The sequence below is a fragment of the Monopterus albus genome, unplaced genomic scaffold (genome assembly GCF_001952655.1).
Source record: "Monopterus albus unplaced genomic scaffold, M_albus_1.0 scaffold8.1, whole genome shotgun sequence".
NCBI classification, from domain to species: Eukaryota; Metazoa; Chordata; class Actinopteri; order Synbranchiformes; family Synbranchidae; genus Monopterus; species Monopterus albus.
Genome location: NW_018127888.1, coordinates 112,850 through 131,157, shown reverse-complemented (window position 1 = coordinate 131,157; position 18,308 = coordinate 112,850). Strand labels below are relative to the sequence as shown.

Here is an 18,308-nt window from a genome sequence, read left to right as displayed (position 1 = left end):
TGCACACATTACATAAATAGAGTTTGTTTTTTTTATCTGAAATTCAACAGTTATGACAAATTGTGTCAGTTTTCATTACAGAAAAAAGTAGATTCAAAAGTAAAAAGGAAATGATGTTCTCTGATGTCAGATACACATTCTCTGTGCTCAAGTCTGACCTGTGTCAGACAAACACAGCATCTGAAACACTATAGCCACAAACAATTATTCTAGTGTTAACTAGTTAGATATTCCAAATTACAATGTATATTAAAGTATTATATAACCCCAATTCAATAATTAATCCTAAAATATTGAAGTTCTGACATTTATTCTCCAAACCTCACAGATTATAAATCCAATTCCAACTTTCTAACCATCATGGAAATAAATTTCGCCTGGTAAATCACATGTACATAACTCACAGAGACGGCCATATGGTCATCAGCATAGATTTCTGTCTCAGAACTGAGTGGAATAAACAGTGATTGTAACTGATGAACATACTGGTAATGAAATCACAGGTTGTAAAAAGACAGGCAGTATGGTCTTACCTTGATATTTTTAGCAGGGCAGCCTGCGTTGTCTGTGGACAATCTGGTCATCTAGTGCCAAAGTTGTTGCCCATCAGCGCCGAGTAAACCCAATCACAATCACACACACATGCCTGGGCTTACAGCGGGCCCTATTCTGCCCTGCCTGACTTAAGACACAAACACATACTCAAGCAGGCATGTACCCACTCACACACACACACACACACACACACACACACACACACACACACACACACACACACACACACACACACACACACACCGAGCGTTAGAAAAAGAACCTTGCCCTTAATCCAAGACTTTTTGATGCACATTTATAGGGCCAAAAAGGAATGAGAGACAGACACAGATTCACAAATTAAGCTGCAAAATATAGAAAATCAGTAGCAGACGTATACATAAGTGTTTGAGCACGAGAGAGAGCTTACTTATATAAATCCCAGCCCGTCTGTGCCCTGGTCTAACTAACCCATTTACGGCCACCTGCAACCTACTGGGCCAATAGGCTTAGTACAGGCAGTGTACAGTACTTAGCCTTTGTATGTGTGGTGAGAGGGAGAGAAAGATAAGAGCAGCCTGGATACAGATCGACAACACAGTCACCGTCATGTTGACATTAAACAATAACGTTTTTCCTCACCCCCCACCCACATATAAATATGAATATGAGGACACTCAATCACAAAAAAGTATTCCCTAGCCCCTTACCCTGATCCTAAACCTAACCAGCCCAACCCTTACCCTAAACTGACCTCACATTATGTCTTGACCTTCAAATAACTTTGAAGTTGCGAGGGCCGGCCGCAATGTGCTGACAATAATGGCAATGGAAGTCAAAAAGTAAAGGTCCACACAAAGTAATAAAGACATGTACAAAACATCCAGTTTCTCCTTCTTGTTAAAATCCAGCCTGTGTGTAAGTGTTGGGTATGGACTGGGTTAATCCTTATTGCAACACACACAAATCCACAAACAGGCACACACACACACACACACTTGCATACAACTGAAAAAGGGGACAGGAGGAGGAAAAATGGAAGGGAGTAATGAGACCAGGTGTGGCTAACAGCCCTTTATGGTTCAATGGTAGGATAATTCCTCCTGTCAAACACAAACAGCTGGATATGGAAACTATCATATGATTCATTTTTGACCTCATGACTTGTAAGCTTGGGTGGACAGATGAATAAGTTCACAGTCATACTTTGGTCTGCATCCCACACCTTAGCACACAGTAAACCTTGGAGCCCTTGAAGCAACACGTAGGCTACTGTGTAATCTTTTAAAACTAAGGCTAGAGTTTACATGTACAGAATTTGCCTTCAGGAATACCAGGAAGGGGTTAAATCTGAAACAAACTCAGTTTCACAACCTAGAGATGTGCTGTCAGCGAGGTGACAAATTTATTTTTTGTATTAACCTTCACTTCCTGGTACAAACAACGATAGACAAAAGACACAAGCAATCCAGTAAAAAAGAAAACAAAATCTTTATTATTTTGTCTAGAAGAACAGGCTGTTTTGGAAGATGGTGTCAGGGAAATATTTGAAAGGTAAAAGCAGCCAAGGAACAGAGTGGAGTCAAACAGCGCAGAGGTCAGGGCTAAAATCTGGATTTCTATAGTTATGCCAGGGCTCCCATTGGGTCCCAGGCAGGAAGTACAATTGGCTCCTGCTGCATCACTTCCAGGACATCAGATGAGAGGAACTTCTTGTCTACCACCACCTCGTACACGTACTCAGAGAACCAGTCGTCTGTCATGATCAGGTAACCTACAGAGACAGACAGAGAATAGGCTGCCAATATCCAAACCTGCTTTCATGTTCTTTGACAACATTTAATTGTGACGTTTTGTGCCACTGTGTGAGCAGGAAACAACGTCATCAATCTGGTTTTGTGTGAAAGCAGTCCGACTTAAAAAAAATGGTGAGAAAGATGAGGTCACTTCCTGTTGCCATCTTAGCTTAGCTGAAAAGAAGTTGTTTTACTTGAAAAATTTATTTTCATTCCACATCATTAGAAGAGTCTATGAGGGTCTGAGACATACCTTTTCGGGTGAGTGTTATGAAACAATGGTATGGAGTTAAAACGTTCAGCAAGTCTCAGTTTTACAGGTTTACAAAAGATTATCTCTCTACCTCTAGTTGACTTCATGCAATTCCCTTCATACTGTCTGATCAGTCACTCAAACACCAATTTCCACAGATAATCCTTGTGTCAAGTCAAAAGCACTTTTTCAATGCAAGGTAAATAGCAAATTGTGCATGGTGTCCTTGAAAACCACAGCTGCAACAGTTTTGGCTTATGTGCACTAGCCTCCTGATGATCTTGTACCCTCGCCCATTTTTATGAAGTCTCACAAACTAGTATCTCACTTGTTCGTGCCAGTCATTATCACAATCCTGGGTAAAACTGAGAACGCTGTGTTATTCTGAGATTATTTCACAACCTTGTTCATCATATTATCCTTAATTAGAAATCACAAGTGTACTCACTTTTGTTGAACTGTGGTTGTACTTTGAGCCCCGTATTTTTCCATGTAGGTACAGTATATCTAATCTGTTTGTTTTTAATGACACATGAAATCAAAATGCACATAATATACCAGTACATCTTTGCTTAAAGTTTGGTTTCCTCTGTCTTTCATCTTTCAGTTTTCACACAGTTGCTGTTATGACTCTGCTCTGCCCACAACTAAAACTTTGGCATCACTTTAGACAAATGTTTGGCGATATACTCTTAAGTTTTTACTTTTAATTTAATAGGACATTAGCCTGAGGTCGACTCCATTTGTCATGAGCCCCCAGTTAAATGAGTTTGAGATGGAGACAAAGAAATGTGATTCTGTTGTTAAATAAATAAAAGAAGATAATAGTAATGTGGATAGAAAGGTTTCCTTTCAGAACAGATTTGTGTGAAGAGAGGCTTCAATAGCTTTCAAGTATGCTTCTAATCTGTTGCCAGTATTTTGCACCCAAACCAAGCCTCATATCTTTCCCTTCGCCTCATGTAAAGGTCCCCTTTCATTTTCTTTTGGAATGAACACTGCTTTTCTGTGGACTTACTGCAACCCCGAGGGTGTACTGTTCCTCATCTATTCTTAGGTACCAAACATGAAAATAAATAATTGACATGGAAAAAATGTGAACATAGTGCCACACTTTCTTCACTGCTGTTGAGTATCAGCAGTATTTCACAGATGGATCTGGATGAATTAAGCCTGAATACTTCAATCAAGTCCCTCCCAGTTATAGTGAATGAGTCAAGCCCCAATTTTCTTTTTCAAGTTGGGACATATCAAACTACATGGGCTGATCACAGTCTCAAAACCACTTGTTTTGAACTTCATCTGACTTATGTAACGTTTATCTTTAGGCATCGGTAGGGGAATCTGGGAATAAAAACAAAAATCTTAGGTTTTTGTGATATGTCAAAATCATGGTCCACTTCCCCTGTTTTAGAGATTTGTGTATATGGTCTTTGCAGTTCATGTTAGCTAGCTATAAGTTAGTGTTGCATCCAGTTTCAGCATATACGTCAGCTGATTTTCTAGAAAATCTGCAAAGCATTTCCAGCCATATTTGCTCTGCAAATATTAGAAGTTGGGTTCATCAGTCTAAATAGCTGGTGGTGCTGTTTCTCTTCTTAAAGTTCCATTAAGCTAGTGCACATGAAGCGAACACAACAAGGTGGATGTCATTGAAAAATTTAAACTCCAACTTTTTATGTGCAAATTGAAAATGTACATTGAAAAGCAAGATAGGTGCCCCACACTCTTCTACCTTCGTCTGTTCAGAAACGGGACAGTCAGCCTGTCCATAAAAACAAATAATGACACCTAACTATCACTCATTGACACACACACACACACACCATGCCACCCAACATACCGGTTCCAGGACGCCCACATCAACACACATGGACACCGCAACGAGAACCAGGCAGTGTGCCATCTAAGATTTGCGTACTTGGAAGAACGTGCTTATACAACACAAAGCAGCATGCCACATTGTTTTGAACTGTGGCACATTCTTGCAGTTCCCCTGACATATTTGATAAGTCAGCTTGACAGTGGTAGGGATGCTCTTGTTTACTAAACTTGATTCACATGAGGCGGGGGAAAAGCAGAGACAGAGTGAGGGGTGGCATCAGGGGAAGATAAGAGTAAAATAACTTGGTCACTAGTTGATCTGGGTTCCAGTTCTCATCCAGCTTGTGTTAGCTCAGTGCAAGATTTGAGCTGCTGTGGTTTCATATAACATTTAGACGTCATTATTTACTGTACATAGAAACCACACGCACAAAGAAATCTTTAATTTTAGTTAATAATTTCACCGTAAGGCTACAGCCTATTCCCAAAAGACATGAGGATATTCCAACATGTCTTCCGTCATTGCAAGTTCAAACTTTTATAACCACCCCAGATCTGGCCACGTTGACCTTGTGTGATTGCACACACATGCACACAGAGGAAAAGAGACACAGACATTGTTTAGTTTTATCAGGGTGGGGGTATAACGGTGTTGAATTCATACTGTAATGCAGGGTGTGGGAGTGCAACCCATGAGGAGCAGGGCTACTTCTTGTCCTCTCGCCTGTTGAAACAATAGAGTTTAGTGATAAAGAGCACTTAGAAGCAATTAAAACATGCCTGCATAAACATCATGTTTGACCGTTCTTAGCAGTGCTCCCTCCCTACTCCTCCCCTTTCAATGAAAGAAAAGAAACAGTAATCAGTTTAATTTGTAGTAATAAGTGTTATTAACTTAACTTTTTCTCTCTAAAATGATGTGATGTAAAGGGTTTCTGTGAACTGACAGACTGATTTTGGCCTTTTTCCTCATATCCAGCTATTTAAACAGCCCATGGCATCCTTTTCCTTGTTTTCTTATCTACAATGTTACAATGGTGTATTATCATCTCAACTAAAGCTCAAAAAATTAGGTGTACATTTGTTCTAGTACTTCTATGCAGAAGCAACTCAGTTTATACAAGTCTTGCAAACTCTTACTTAAAATAAAGTATAACACAATAGTTTAAGGATCTTTTTGAATGGCCATATTCTCCAGGCTGTTGCATGTTCATGTGAGCTTGCCTGACCATCCACTGTGCCGTTGTAAAAGCGGGACTTTTTCGACTGCGCCCAGTTTTGTGGATATACTTTCCCTCTTGCTGCTGCACTGTGACCAGAGGATGTGGAGAAAAACACAGGACCTGAGGTTACTGCATGTCCGGGAATGTTCATGTACAGGGACCTGCTGTTTTACCTGACTGGGTCTAACCTACAAGCAGCCGACATGTGAAGACCCCGGCGGCGGTGACTGATCAGCTCATCAACGCTGGATTCCCCCAGAGCACAGTACCTGTTTGTTTAGACTGCTTGAGGTCAATGTGTCTGCCGCATGTGATGCGTTGCTGGTTAACAAGCGGATTAACAATCCATGATGTTATTGTCGACCCTACACTACCTGTTGGAATTCATTTTTCTACTTTGGGATTGTATGTGGTCATCTGTAACGCAAGAGATTTGTGGGGGAAGAATCACTGATCACCAGTTGGATTTACTGACCTTGGAGAGAATGTTTCCACTACTCAGGGGGGCTTAATGGTAAGTTTAAAAAACACATGTTGCATGTCTGTTAATGCGTTGGTTCTGTAATGTTAGAGAGAACTGTTGTAAGGCTGGAGAAGTTACCATGTCTGCACTATGCCAGTTTCTCAATTACATGTTTTGTTTAGGGTGTTACATGTCTCTTTTCATGGGTACATATACCATTGTTTACCTAACTATGGAGGAGAAATTCAAATTAATCAATGCCATTGTGGTACTCTTGTTTTTAGGAGGAGGTTCTCGGGTTTTATCTTTCTGGAATAATTACAGACTTTTCGGAGTTATGAGGGGTGCCAAGCTAATCTAGAGATACTCAAGATTAAACATTAAATGGCTGGAAATGAGCAAAATGAGCATGCTGTGGGCTCTTTAAACCTCTGATGAGAAACTTCTTCAGGGTTAGAAAGAATATTAAAAGGCCTGAAGGGAGACATTAAGCCTTTACAAACATTGTAAACACACTCCACTCTTTCTCTCTGCCCCACAGCTATTACCACTAATCCTCTAATTTCTCCTTTGCCATCTTAAAAATCAGCTCTATCTCTAGTTGCCTTTGTTTTCCATCTACCTGTACAATAACTTTATTTCCGTTTCATCTCTCTCCTTTTCTTTTCATCACTTGTGCCTTTTTCCCCCTTAGCTTTTGTCAAACAAACAAAGTCCCTGGATTCCCAAGTGAACTCTCAAACCTTAGTTCTCAAAAACTTTATTAATTTGGCTGTGGGCTGGCTGGGGGCTCTGGCCTTCCCCATCTGCTGGTGTTTATGGAATAGGATATGCATGAAATACATCTGATTTGACTGAGAAGTTTTCACATGTTTTCCCAACAGTCAACGGTTTGTGGGTTCAAACAAATATTGTGAGTATCTGTGTCTCTCTGTGTGTATATGCTGTACTGTATGTGTGCATTGCCAGACTGGCCTGAAACACTCTCCTATAATTTGCAGTGGAACGTTGAGTGCAAAGATGAAGAGGGTCAGAGGAAGATGAGAAACAGAGATCATAGGATAGGGGGATTGCAAAAGTAGACAGTAACGTCTGGGGCACTGCTGTCGAGTACCTAATGTCATGTGGGGCCTCTTGCATAAAGACAAACCAGTCTTACTTACTTTATAAAAATCATCTACATTTTTTCCTGACTTACTGGTAATTTGCACAGGACTGACTTTGTTTGTTAAATTACATTGAAATTTGGTTTAAAAACAACAACAGTTCACCCCTAAAACACAGAAATCAAGGGGAAGGGAGTAAACAGCACCGTACAGAGAAAGAATCTTTGGGGGCTACAGCTACAGTACCAGTACAATAGTTCACAAAGTAGCCCTGTGAGTAGTCGCTATGTCACCAAGCCTACAGAGCCACAAATTTATCAAAGATGTGTAGGAATTTCTCTGTGCTACTTTCTGGCCTCAAAGATTAGCTCATTCGCAACTGCATTTATGCAACTGTCCCAGAGGCACTGAGTTCAAAACACACAATAAGAGCTGCTGTTCCTGTGTGTATGTTTTTAAGTCTTTATGAAACAGGACACAGCCAATTACAAGTTCATAAAGCAGCAACACAGGGGAACCTCTCCATCTAATCTAATCCTGACCGCTCTACCTCCTGAGCCACAGCTGCCCAAAATGGGTAAAAGTCCCTCGAGTACATCGTGATTTGGACCGAAGCCCAGGGAAGATTGGAAGTCAGTTGCATCAGTGCACCCAAATAATTTTTCACATCAGCACACTTAGATTTTTACTCCATACACCAGTGAAATGCTCACACTCCTGGTATGTATATGTATATATAAATAAATCACACCCTTAGGAAAATAACTGAAAGTTGTTTTATCATGTGTTATGTGTTACCTTTGTTTCCTCGATCATCCCCCCAAGAGTTTTCTACCCTCCACTTTTCATAGCCTTCTTTCTCTTCCTGAAAAGAGAAAGATTGAAAGACAAGCTGATGGGAAGATAAGAATGAGAAGCAGAGACAAGAGAAAAGAAATTGTCCTGGCTGCTGAGGTTTAATTTTGAGGGAGAAAACTGAAAGTGTTATGAAAAAGTGCAGTTAATTAATGTAGTATAAATATGTAGGGTATAGCTGAATGTATAGCTTTGATGCTATAAAACTAGGGAAACTGAGAATGTGTGTTTTCCAGTTGGTCTACTAGTATATGTGCTGTGTGTCTGGATGAATTTACTGAACAGTGACACACCTGTAGAGTACGTTTGTGTGCAAGTACCTTGTCTGTAACTGCAGTTAGGATCATAGCGTGGGTCATGAGAGAGTCTCCATATATCAGCCGCTCTGCCTTCGAAAGGTTCTTCACTGAAACTCCAAAGACAAGCTCGTGGTTGAACCTGCACATACACACACACCGACATGTCATTACATACTGATCATCCCAAGATCAAACGGTGTCAGTGTTTTGATATCTTTATGGGTAATTGTCCATATTAAATTCCAACAATCCTAAAATATCTTTCAAGCATGACTGTAGAGATGAGGCCCCATTAAGCCTCAGCGTCATTCCAATTATAATCTTCTGGCGCAAGGAAAGATCTGTCTGAAAATGAGCTTCAGCAGAGATGGTAGCAGACATTCAGCATCAGACTGACTTGGTTCGGTGGGCATATTTAAGCCTGGCGCCAGAACCTCAGACACAGATGCTGCACCTAAAGGACAAAGATAAGCAACCTTTCCCCTGCTGAAAGGCTGACACCTAATGAAAGCAGATGAGGTCTGTTCCAGTCATGCATCCAATGGAGCCAAATAGACGTAAGCAGTTCACTGGTAAAACACATTTTAAGAGTGTTGGGCTGATTGGTGTTCAGCCAAACAAGTCCAATATTTTAGACAATTTCCAGCATCTAGGATGCAGCTGTATTCACTTTCTGTATTCTCCCTAAAGTACTGTATTATATTAAATAAACAGTATGTTACTTTTTTAGCTGGAATATATGTCAAAACATATCTAAATTTGGAGAGGTGATTCAGACTCACAGCCTGACTTTAGTTGAAGCAGCAAGCACAATGGCAATGCACAGTACTATGGAGGGAGCATCATGATGTGGGGCTGCTTTGCTGCCTCTGGACCTGGACCACTTGCCATTGTGGAGGGAAATATGAATTCCCAACTTTATCAAGGTATCCTACAGGATATCCACAAGCTGAATCTCAGAACAAGCTGGGTGATGCAGCAGGACAATCCCTATCCCTACCCTATCCATCAAAGTTAATCTACTACAGAATGGCTTTGGAGGCACCAAATCCGCGTTCTGGAGCGGTCCAGTCAAAGCCCAGACCTCAACCCAATAGAGATCCTGTGGAATGACCTCAAGTGAACTGTTCACACTCAGACATCCTAAGAATATGGCTGAGCTGAGGCAATTCTGTCTGGAAAAATTGTCCAAAATTCCTCCTGAACATTGTACAGATCTAATCTACAGCTACGCTCACTTGAGATTATTGCTGCCAAAGGTGGTTCAACCAGTTATTAAAACAGTTGCCATACCTTTTTCCACTTTGTATGGTTACTGGGTGGATTCAATAAAAACATGAAAGATCATGAATGTTTGTGTTTTATCAGCTTAGAAACATTTTGTCTGTTGATATTTGTGACTCTGGTGAAGATCAAATCACATTTCATGACCAATTTATGCAGAAAACCTGGAAACTGCAAACAGTGCCTTTACTTTTTCCTTGCGGCTATATACAAGTAGTCTGCAAATTATACTCACACATTCATGTCATTAATGCCCAGCTTGCCATGGAAATGTTTCCCAACATCACAACCAAACCACACCGCCTGAGGAAAAACAGCAGCCATGTTCAGATTTCAGAGGTTCACACATGAAAACCAACTCAAATACACGGCCTTGCGTCCACAAATTTATACCAGTTTGACCCGAATTACCTCTCCGTCCTTGATCGACTGTGCCGCAGCCTTTTTAAGCAGCTGGATGGGCTGGTTGTTATACAGAGTTTTGTGGCCACCAACCATATTACCCAGGAAGTCGACAGTGTACAGTTTCCCATATGAGTTCTGGGGTCGAGGGTCGTTCACAAGGCAGACCTGACGATACAGAGTTGGTGTATGAGCTCAGAAAATACACAATTTAGAAAGTGATGTTCTACATGTTAGTAACCAATAGCTTTTCACCAAGTTTCATCTATCTTAATACAAGATGAGGTAGAATTCATTGTTGTTAGTAGATTTTAAAAAATGTCTAACAACACAGTGCTAAAATTTGTTTGACAAAGGCAGACACAGTTTGCAGTAAGTACAGCGGCCTGGGGAATATGGCAGCAGCTTGCTTAGTCAAAACATTAAGTTTCACTGCCAATCTGTTGCGTATAAAGGCCCACATACTTTGTCCTCAATGTTGTATAGGGGTTTGACGTGCTCCCTGTAAAACTCCTGAGGGGTGAGGGGTCCTATGCGATGGAAGTTCTTGTCCTTGTCCCTGTATTCCCAGCAGATGGTGTCTGGAGGGCTGCCTAGGCAAATGCTGGCCACCCGGAATATCTGCACAGCACATGCACACACCAGTTGAACATCTTTACAAAACCGCAATCAGACAAATCTACGTTAAACTCATATTTAGTATTCACAAACAGACAGTTGTTGTATCAAAATATCTACATTTCAGAAAAATCCAGTGATGTGATTGTATATAGTGCATGTGTACAGGAACACCTTACTACTACTGCAGACTGGGGGCTGTACCTTATGAAAATAGACATTTGTGTTATTTCCTGCAGTGGCACCACTTCACTATTGCAGAAAAGGGGAAACACCACAAGTCAAACTGAGTAGTCACATTTGTACTTCATGGTCTTTATGGAGTTTCTTGGAGAAGCTTACAGATCCAGTTTCTTGCTGATATTCTTGATATGCATCCGTCTAACCACTCCAACTCCATTTCTCTCCTTGCAGTCATCTGTCAATGATTGGACCCCTCTCAAGTTTCCCTATACTTTCCTCTCTACTGTACATTGCTCCTCTCTTTGCCATATTTTTTCATATCCCTACAATTCCCTATTTGTATCCCACACCCTTTCCCGCTCCGTTCATCTGTGTCTTCCTGCAGTGCTTGAGTTCAGACCGAGTTCCTGTGAGCTAAATCGGGTTGTTTGGACTGGGCCGTCAATCTGGCTCTTCTAACCTCTGATATCTGAGGAATTTCCCCCTTTTGCTTTTCACCTCTCCCATCCTCTGTTCTCACAACCCAGAACTCACCAGATGCTTTTCCAATCAAATCTGACTAAAAAGTGGCTGAGATTTAGAGATTTTTTCATCTTTAGCTTATTTTAAACTTACATGAGACTAATGATTGCAGCATTTTAACACAAGTTGTGTCTTTGTCTCAAGTTTTCCTTCGTCTATACCTATGGCTGGCATGTGGCCTCATGATATAAAATACCACGGATGTGCTGCAAGGGTTGTTTTGAACATGACTTCTTGACATGCTGTAAAATAGACCAATTTGTTTTTGCAACTCACTATAAAGCCACAAAATCTAGGAAAAAGGAAGAGTTATGGGTTAGATTGCCACAAAAGGTATAAGGTATGGGACAAATAAAGGATTTGTATGTCAGGGACTTCCCTAGCAGGTTAAAGCAGAGAACCCTTCTGACTCTTTGTGAAGGTTGTACCTTCTGTGCTATGTTCACCCAAGCTTGTTAAGTAAACTGCCTGAACAAGTAGATGATGACATTTCTTCTATCCTAATATAAGATGAGGTACAATTCAATGGTAGATTTAAGAAATGCCTAACAACACAGTGATAAAATTTGTTTGTCAAAAGGCAGACACACATGTACAGCAGCCATGGCAGCAGCTTGCTTAGTCAACACATTAAGTGCCCCTACATAAATATGATAATTCTTACATTTGATTAAGGAGACACTGAGCTTTCTAAAGCCACTACTCTCACTCCAAACATACCCAGGTACATTATCGGAGAGACAAACACACAAAATGCATAAATTCACGTCTGGCTTACACAAACAAGCCTCTTCTTCATCAAAGAAATGTGTAAAATCAGAAGTAAAAGAGTACAGACACACACAAAAATACACAAATGTGGTAGGTCAACAAAGGCATCTGTTCAACCCCTCATCCCTCAAATCACCCTCCTCCTAATTCAGCTACTTTATTTAGACTGTCCTGTGGGCGAGACGACCAAGGCGTCCTTTCCCTTGGCAGGTCTGTGCTCATGCCAGATTCCCTCGGCACCTTCACAAGACATCTCCGCTACCCCTTGACCCCACTCTTTTGTCCTCATTCCTGACTTTTGTCTCTTTCTTCCAAGAATAACCCAGCTCTTCCTGGTAACTAAACCTTTCAACTCACTTTACAATTGTTCTTTTAGACATCCTGAGACATAGCCTACTGTGAGCATCTCCCTTTATGCCAGTTGAGCCTTGTGCCCACCCCTCCTCCCCAGGCAAGGCAAATAAAGTAGGTGTGAGGGAAAGGCTGGGCTGACAGAAAGAGACAGTCAGCCACAGTGACACTGGAGCAGTATTGAAACACCTGCTGCCTCAATGACAAATATACATGAATGAGGAGGAGAAAGGGTGAAACAGGTGCTTATTGATGGCCATAATAGATAAACTTGCACTAATGTAATACTTCTCAGATATCACATCTCTCAAATTCTCAATTTATTCCTTTCACAAACTACTGGGAGTATCAAAAACTTCTAATGATCAAGGCCTTCATTACAGCCATAGGAGTTACTCATAAAACCTGCAGGACTTGATTCATGTTAATAGGTTCATTCTTGTGCAAAGTGTGTGGTCCACAGACAGCACTGACATAAAAACTAATTTGCTTATTGTACTTTCAGTTTATGCAGAGGGGTTTGAGATGCAGGTAAAACCTTCTGAAGCTCTCTGTCTAAAAGCTTGTGTGAAACAATAAATGGCAGAATAGATCACTCTAAACGTAAGGGGGTAAACACAGGAAAGAAATGTGTTGTTTGATTTAGCATGTTGCATTAACCCACATGCTAAACTTCCCAACTTATATTTATATGAGAACTGTCTAGTCATTACCTTTTGCTAAAGCAGCAAAGTCTTTGCTTTTGTCATTTTTTTGTCATCTCATGTGGTAGTGTAAAATGTGCACCTGTTACCGAGTGAATATCGTGTTTCACTAAAATTCATTATTCTGAGAAAAAGATGCAGCAAAATTACTTTTAGATTTTATTATAAATAACAACAACGGACAACAGGGTTCTAATAAATACAGTAACGTGGGCCAAGACATGGAGCATACAGTAATTAGGGGGTAAAACTGACTCTCATCCAGTTGATGCCAAATTGAGGCAAAACATGCACCTCATTGCTCCTCTGAAGTGAATTTATAACTGTTGTCAGGAAGCTGGACTTGTGAGTGTAAGCAAATGACACCATGCAAACAGTTTGGATAAAAATGAGCGAGGTTTTGATTAAATCTTGCATGTTTTGTAAACATGCAACACGTGGTCATTGTTAAATTCTAACAGCGGTGCAAAAAAATTCAAGAAATGTGAGTGAACAACTGGCAAGGTTATGCTTGCAACCCCTAACCATGACACATATGCAGGAACCCACCCACATCGAACAACAACAACTGAGCCAAGAGCCAGCAGCGCCAAGCCTCTGAGCTGCAGCAACAAAGTCATTCTGCGGGTTGATGGCTTTCTCATAAATAAGACTTGTCTTAAGAATCCCTCTTCATGTGTCCAAGACCAGAGCCGCACATGGTGTTTCTGATTCCATGACGCAATGGAGCATGGAAAGGTTACAGTAGTGGCGTGAGGGATACCATCTGTGTGTTTCATGTGTGTGAATTACTGCATGCATATGTACATTTACTTGTGTGTATGTGTGTTGCCTACGTGTCTACTGTATGTAGGCGATTGTACAGGAGCAGGGATACACACTAGGTACAGCATGAAAGAGAAAGACTTGCTTTGAAAGTAAGAAATAAATATAATAAGAAATTGTTTTATTCATCTGTTCTGCAGGAGCAGATTCCAGCAGGTTAGGCTTCTGCTGCTGAGGTTTTTAGCTAAATGAGTGGTGCCTGACTTTAACAAACGCGCCTGACCAGTGTTAACAAAAAGAATAGATTCATGACATGCAAAGCGATTCATTTACATGAAGTGCACCTGGGTACGGTAAGTGGAAGCAGTGACACTGACGCTGGCTGCCTGTCATGAGAGCGTGCGTGTGGGTCTGGTGTGATGAAGACCAGGGTGCACCAACAGCAGCCGTGTAGAGAGGGTGGACAGCATCACCTTTGTACACACCAAAGTAGGACTGACATAGAACTTTGATCCTGAGAAACACATCTGCATGCATCTGCACGCAACTATGTAAGTAATAAGAAATTGTTTTATTCATCTGTTCTGCAGGAGCAGATTCCAGCAGGTTAGGCTTCTGCTGCTGAGGTTTTTAGCTAAATGAGTGGTGCCTGACTTTAACAAACGCGCCTGACCAGTGTTAACAAAAAGAATAGATTCATGACATGCAAAGCGATTCATTTACATGAAGTGCACCTGGGTACGGTAAGTGGAAGCAGTGACACTGACGCTGGCTGCCTGTCATGAGAGCGTGCGTGTGGGTCTGGTGTGATGAAGACCAGGGTGCACCAACAGCAGCTGTGTAGAGAGGGTGGACAGCATCACCTTTGCACACACCAAAGTAGGACTGACATAGAACTTTGATCCTGAGAAACACATCTGCATGCATCTGCACCCAACTATGTAAGCCTACACACACACACCCACACACACACACACACGGACGGACAGCGTGACGGCATGTCCACAAACACTGTGGGTCATGAGGACATGTACACATGGATAGCAAATAAGTGGTCTGTGAAATCACTTTGGTTTGTAAATGTAGAGCTGTGCAGCCAAAAGGAGAAAAAACAAAACCCTGTAATACTGCAATACTAATACAGACTGAAATAGCCACAAATACAAGGCCTGACTGAAAAGCTACTCTGTCTCTGATTGGCCTCAAAGCCTAATGTCAGTCATCTAAGGTTTATCATCAATTCAAATTTACAGATCTGTTATGCAACAAAGGCTAGTCAAACTCCAGACCAGTGCAAAGTGTCATGCTGACAGTTTAGGACCACACAGCTTTTAGTGAATGTTAGTTACATATAGTTTTATTTATAGTTTTTTAAGATAATTAAGATTAATCTAATTGCATGAGTTTAAAGTTCTGCTTGTGTGGTAAGTTCATGTACAAATGTATAACAGCCTGTAGTGTACACTAATACACTTCAGAATTTAAAATTTGTAATACAACAGAACAAAATCTAAGGACCCCTTGCATGGTCCGTTGATAAGTAGATGTAGTTACTGGACTGACTTTGGTGATTCACTATACAAATATGGAATATTTGTCCTTATGAACTACTTTATTGGTTATTTGTTCAATTAATTACATTTTCAGTTAAAAAATGATGAAACATATGTTCAAATAGCTTGCATGTATTTTGTTTGACAGGTTCAGTTTACAATAAATACTTTTATGCAGGTTTAAACAATATTTACATGGTACTTTGTAAAATAATAGTCTCAACTTGTGCAGTCTGCTTAATTTAGCAAATCTGTGGTGAAAGTTTGCACTTGTAAAAATCAAACTAACCATCACCATATACGGTATATGTTTTATGTTGGTCTTGATCTATTAATACAGATGAGATGAAAAACATTTTCTTTACATTTAGTTGATATTTTAATATGCTTAAATCTAATCTAATCTCTGAGATCCAAATAGGTCTTATTTAATACAATACAAAACATGCCCAACCTGTTTAAGTGACAACTTTCTTATTACTGGGTTAAAAGTTAAAAGAAACAAAAACTTAACGTATTACATTTGATGTATGATAATTAAAAGAATTTACTTATAAAAGATTTTACCTGTTATGACTTATTGCAATTAGTATAATGCTGTTCAAATGTGTTTGTGACAATATCCTTGAACAATTCGTTATGACAGTTGTTCTTTTGACGTGACCAAATCCTCCATCACCAGCGGCCGTGTCAGTGGTGTTTCTCAAAACAAACCACTTCCAGGTGGACAAACAAACACAATGAACACCCACCGCCTCGACCCTGTCATGCAGTGCAGAAGGAGCAGTCTTTACTGTTGGACGTCATGTGTTTGTGTGTATACGGCGTGACGGCGCTGTGATAGTGATTAAACAAGCAACCAACCTGTAGAACAATACAACTGCACAGGTGACAACAAAGGCTACTTAACCAGACGACTATGCCGTGCGCACTCACCTCAATGGGAGACTGATTGACTGACCGGTCCCTCATACGTTCAACACATGCACACATGAAGTGTGAATGACGGCTCATATGATACACAAAGTTACCTGTCCAAGCCACAAAAACACACAGTGCAAGTCACAAGACTGCATCTGACTGCACGCACGTGTTATGTTGCGACTGTGAAAGTGTTTGTTTGATATGAACGTCTTCACTGTCTTTTGTTTGTTGTTCTTTTTTCCACACTCTTTAATCCAAAAATTATGTACGCACAGTACACGTATACATTCACGTGTGCGCTCACATGTACACATATGATAAGGTAACGTTAAACCTACATTACACAATGTTAAATAAAGTTAGTTGGCAAGATATGCTTGCTGCCTTTAAACTATTAAAATGCAAAAATCAGAATGACAAAGTCCTACAAAATAAATGTCATCATGCATTTGGAGGAATAGACAGGTATTCTGCAGGTTCTGTCATGGAAAAAAAAAACTTTACGTTAATAGGCCTTATTAATGTAAGTGATGTCACTGCCTAAATATATTACTATTTGAATTAGGCATTTTCAAAGCTTGTTAAAGACAAAGAAAACATCTCAAAATGTACCCCTCCTATCTGGACTGTGCTCATTGTCCATTACCTGTCAAATGTCAAAAACTGGACATGCAACATTAATTATGTGTTGCATCCATTTAAAACATGAGAACTTTAAGTTGAACCCAGACCATCTATTAACAGTTTTGTCTTGATCTGCCTAATCTTACCCAGATTAACCCTAATCCAAACACAGATTACATAGAGAGTGGGATCACTTCACACAGGCTAGACAACTGAGATAACTATTATTTGACAGTCCCCTCTACTGGTGAAAACAGAACAATGTAACAAAGTTAAACAAGGTGTAAGCTATAAAATGCTCACATTATTTCTTCTTTCACTACATTGTGTTACAGCCTTAACAAACCATTATTGACTGTAGTACATTAATTTTGATTGTTCAGTTTTTTTTTTTAACTAAATAGATACCTGACTATATCCAGTGGCTTCAGAAAGTATTCACATCCCTTCACTTTTTGGACACCGTTGTAGATTTCATTTTAAATTGATAAAATTGTCACTATTGCCCTTCACTTAAAAATGTATTAAAATCAAAAATGGAAACCTCTCAGTTACTAGAGTGCTAGAGCCCATTAATTCAGTACTTTGTACTTTAGCAGGAATTACAGTTTCAATTCTTCTTGGGTTGATCTGTACAACACAACCTGTTTGAACTCCTCCCCTCTGGACGGCGCTACAGGTCACTGTACGCCAAAACAACCAAACACAAGGGCAGTTCTTCCCCCAGGCCATCACACTGATGAACACTTAATTCATGACTGTATAACAGAACGACAACCCTCAGTGCAATACCTGTAAATATACCTTTGTATATATCAATCTGGAAATGCATCTAATCTGTGTGTGTATATATATATATACACACTGCTCAAAAAAAAAATAAAAAGGGAACACTTAAACAACACAATGTAACTCCAAGTCAATCACACTTCTGTGAAATCAAACTGTCCACTTAGGTAGCAACACTGACTGACAATCAATTCCACATGCTGTTGTGCAAATGGAATAGACAACAGGTGGAAAGCATAGGCAGGTAGCAAGACATCCCCAATAAAGGAGTGGTTCTGCAGGTGGTGACCACAGACCACTTCTCAGTTCCTATGCTTTCTGGCTGATGGTTTGGTCACTTTTGAATGCTGGCGGTGCTTTCACTCTAGTGGTAGCATGAGACGAAGTCTACAACCCACACAAGTGGCTCAGGTAGTGCAGCTCATCCAGGATGGCACATCAATGCGAGCTGTGGCAAGAAGGTTT

At 40.3% G+C, this 18,308-nt stretch overlaps 1 protein-coding gene across 2 annotated transcripts in view; it reads right to left on the bottom strand.

Annotated features, from left to right (window-relative positions):
- Positions 1 to 2,001: 2,001 nt before the first annotated feature.
- The window catches only part of blmh (bleomycin hydrolase), a 26,757-nt gene continuing 10,450 nt past the window's right edge, over positions 2,002 to 18,308 (bottom strand). Inside the window, exons 7-13 of one of the 2 annotated variants that reach the window (XM_020587183.1) lie at positions 10,505 to 10,660; positions 10,049 to 10,207; positions 9,873 to 9,940; positions 8,375 to 8,492; positions 7,998 to 8,064; positions 5,072 to 5,131; positions 2,002 to 2,308 (exon numbers count right to left, since the gene is read on the bottom strand). In XM_020587183.1, the coding sequence (XP_020442839.1) occupies positions 2,160 to 2,308; positions 5,072 to 5,131; positions 7,998 to 8,064; positions 8,375 to 8,492; positions 9,873 to 9,940; positions 10,049 to 10,207; positions 10,505 to 10,660 (777 nt within the window). In that variant the 3' untranslated portion in view covers positions 2,002 to 2,159. The remainder of the gene's footprint in view (positions 2,309 to 5,071; positions 5,132 to 7,997; positions 8,065 to 8,374; positions 8,493 to 9,872; positions 9,941 to 10,048; positions 10,208 to 10,504; positions 10,661 to 18,308) is intronic. The other variant, XM_020587191.1, reaches the window with a different exon arrangement.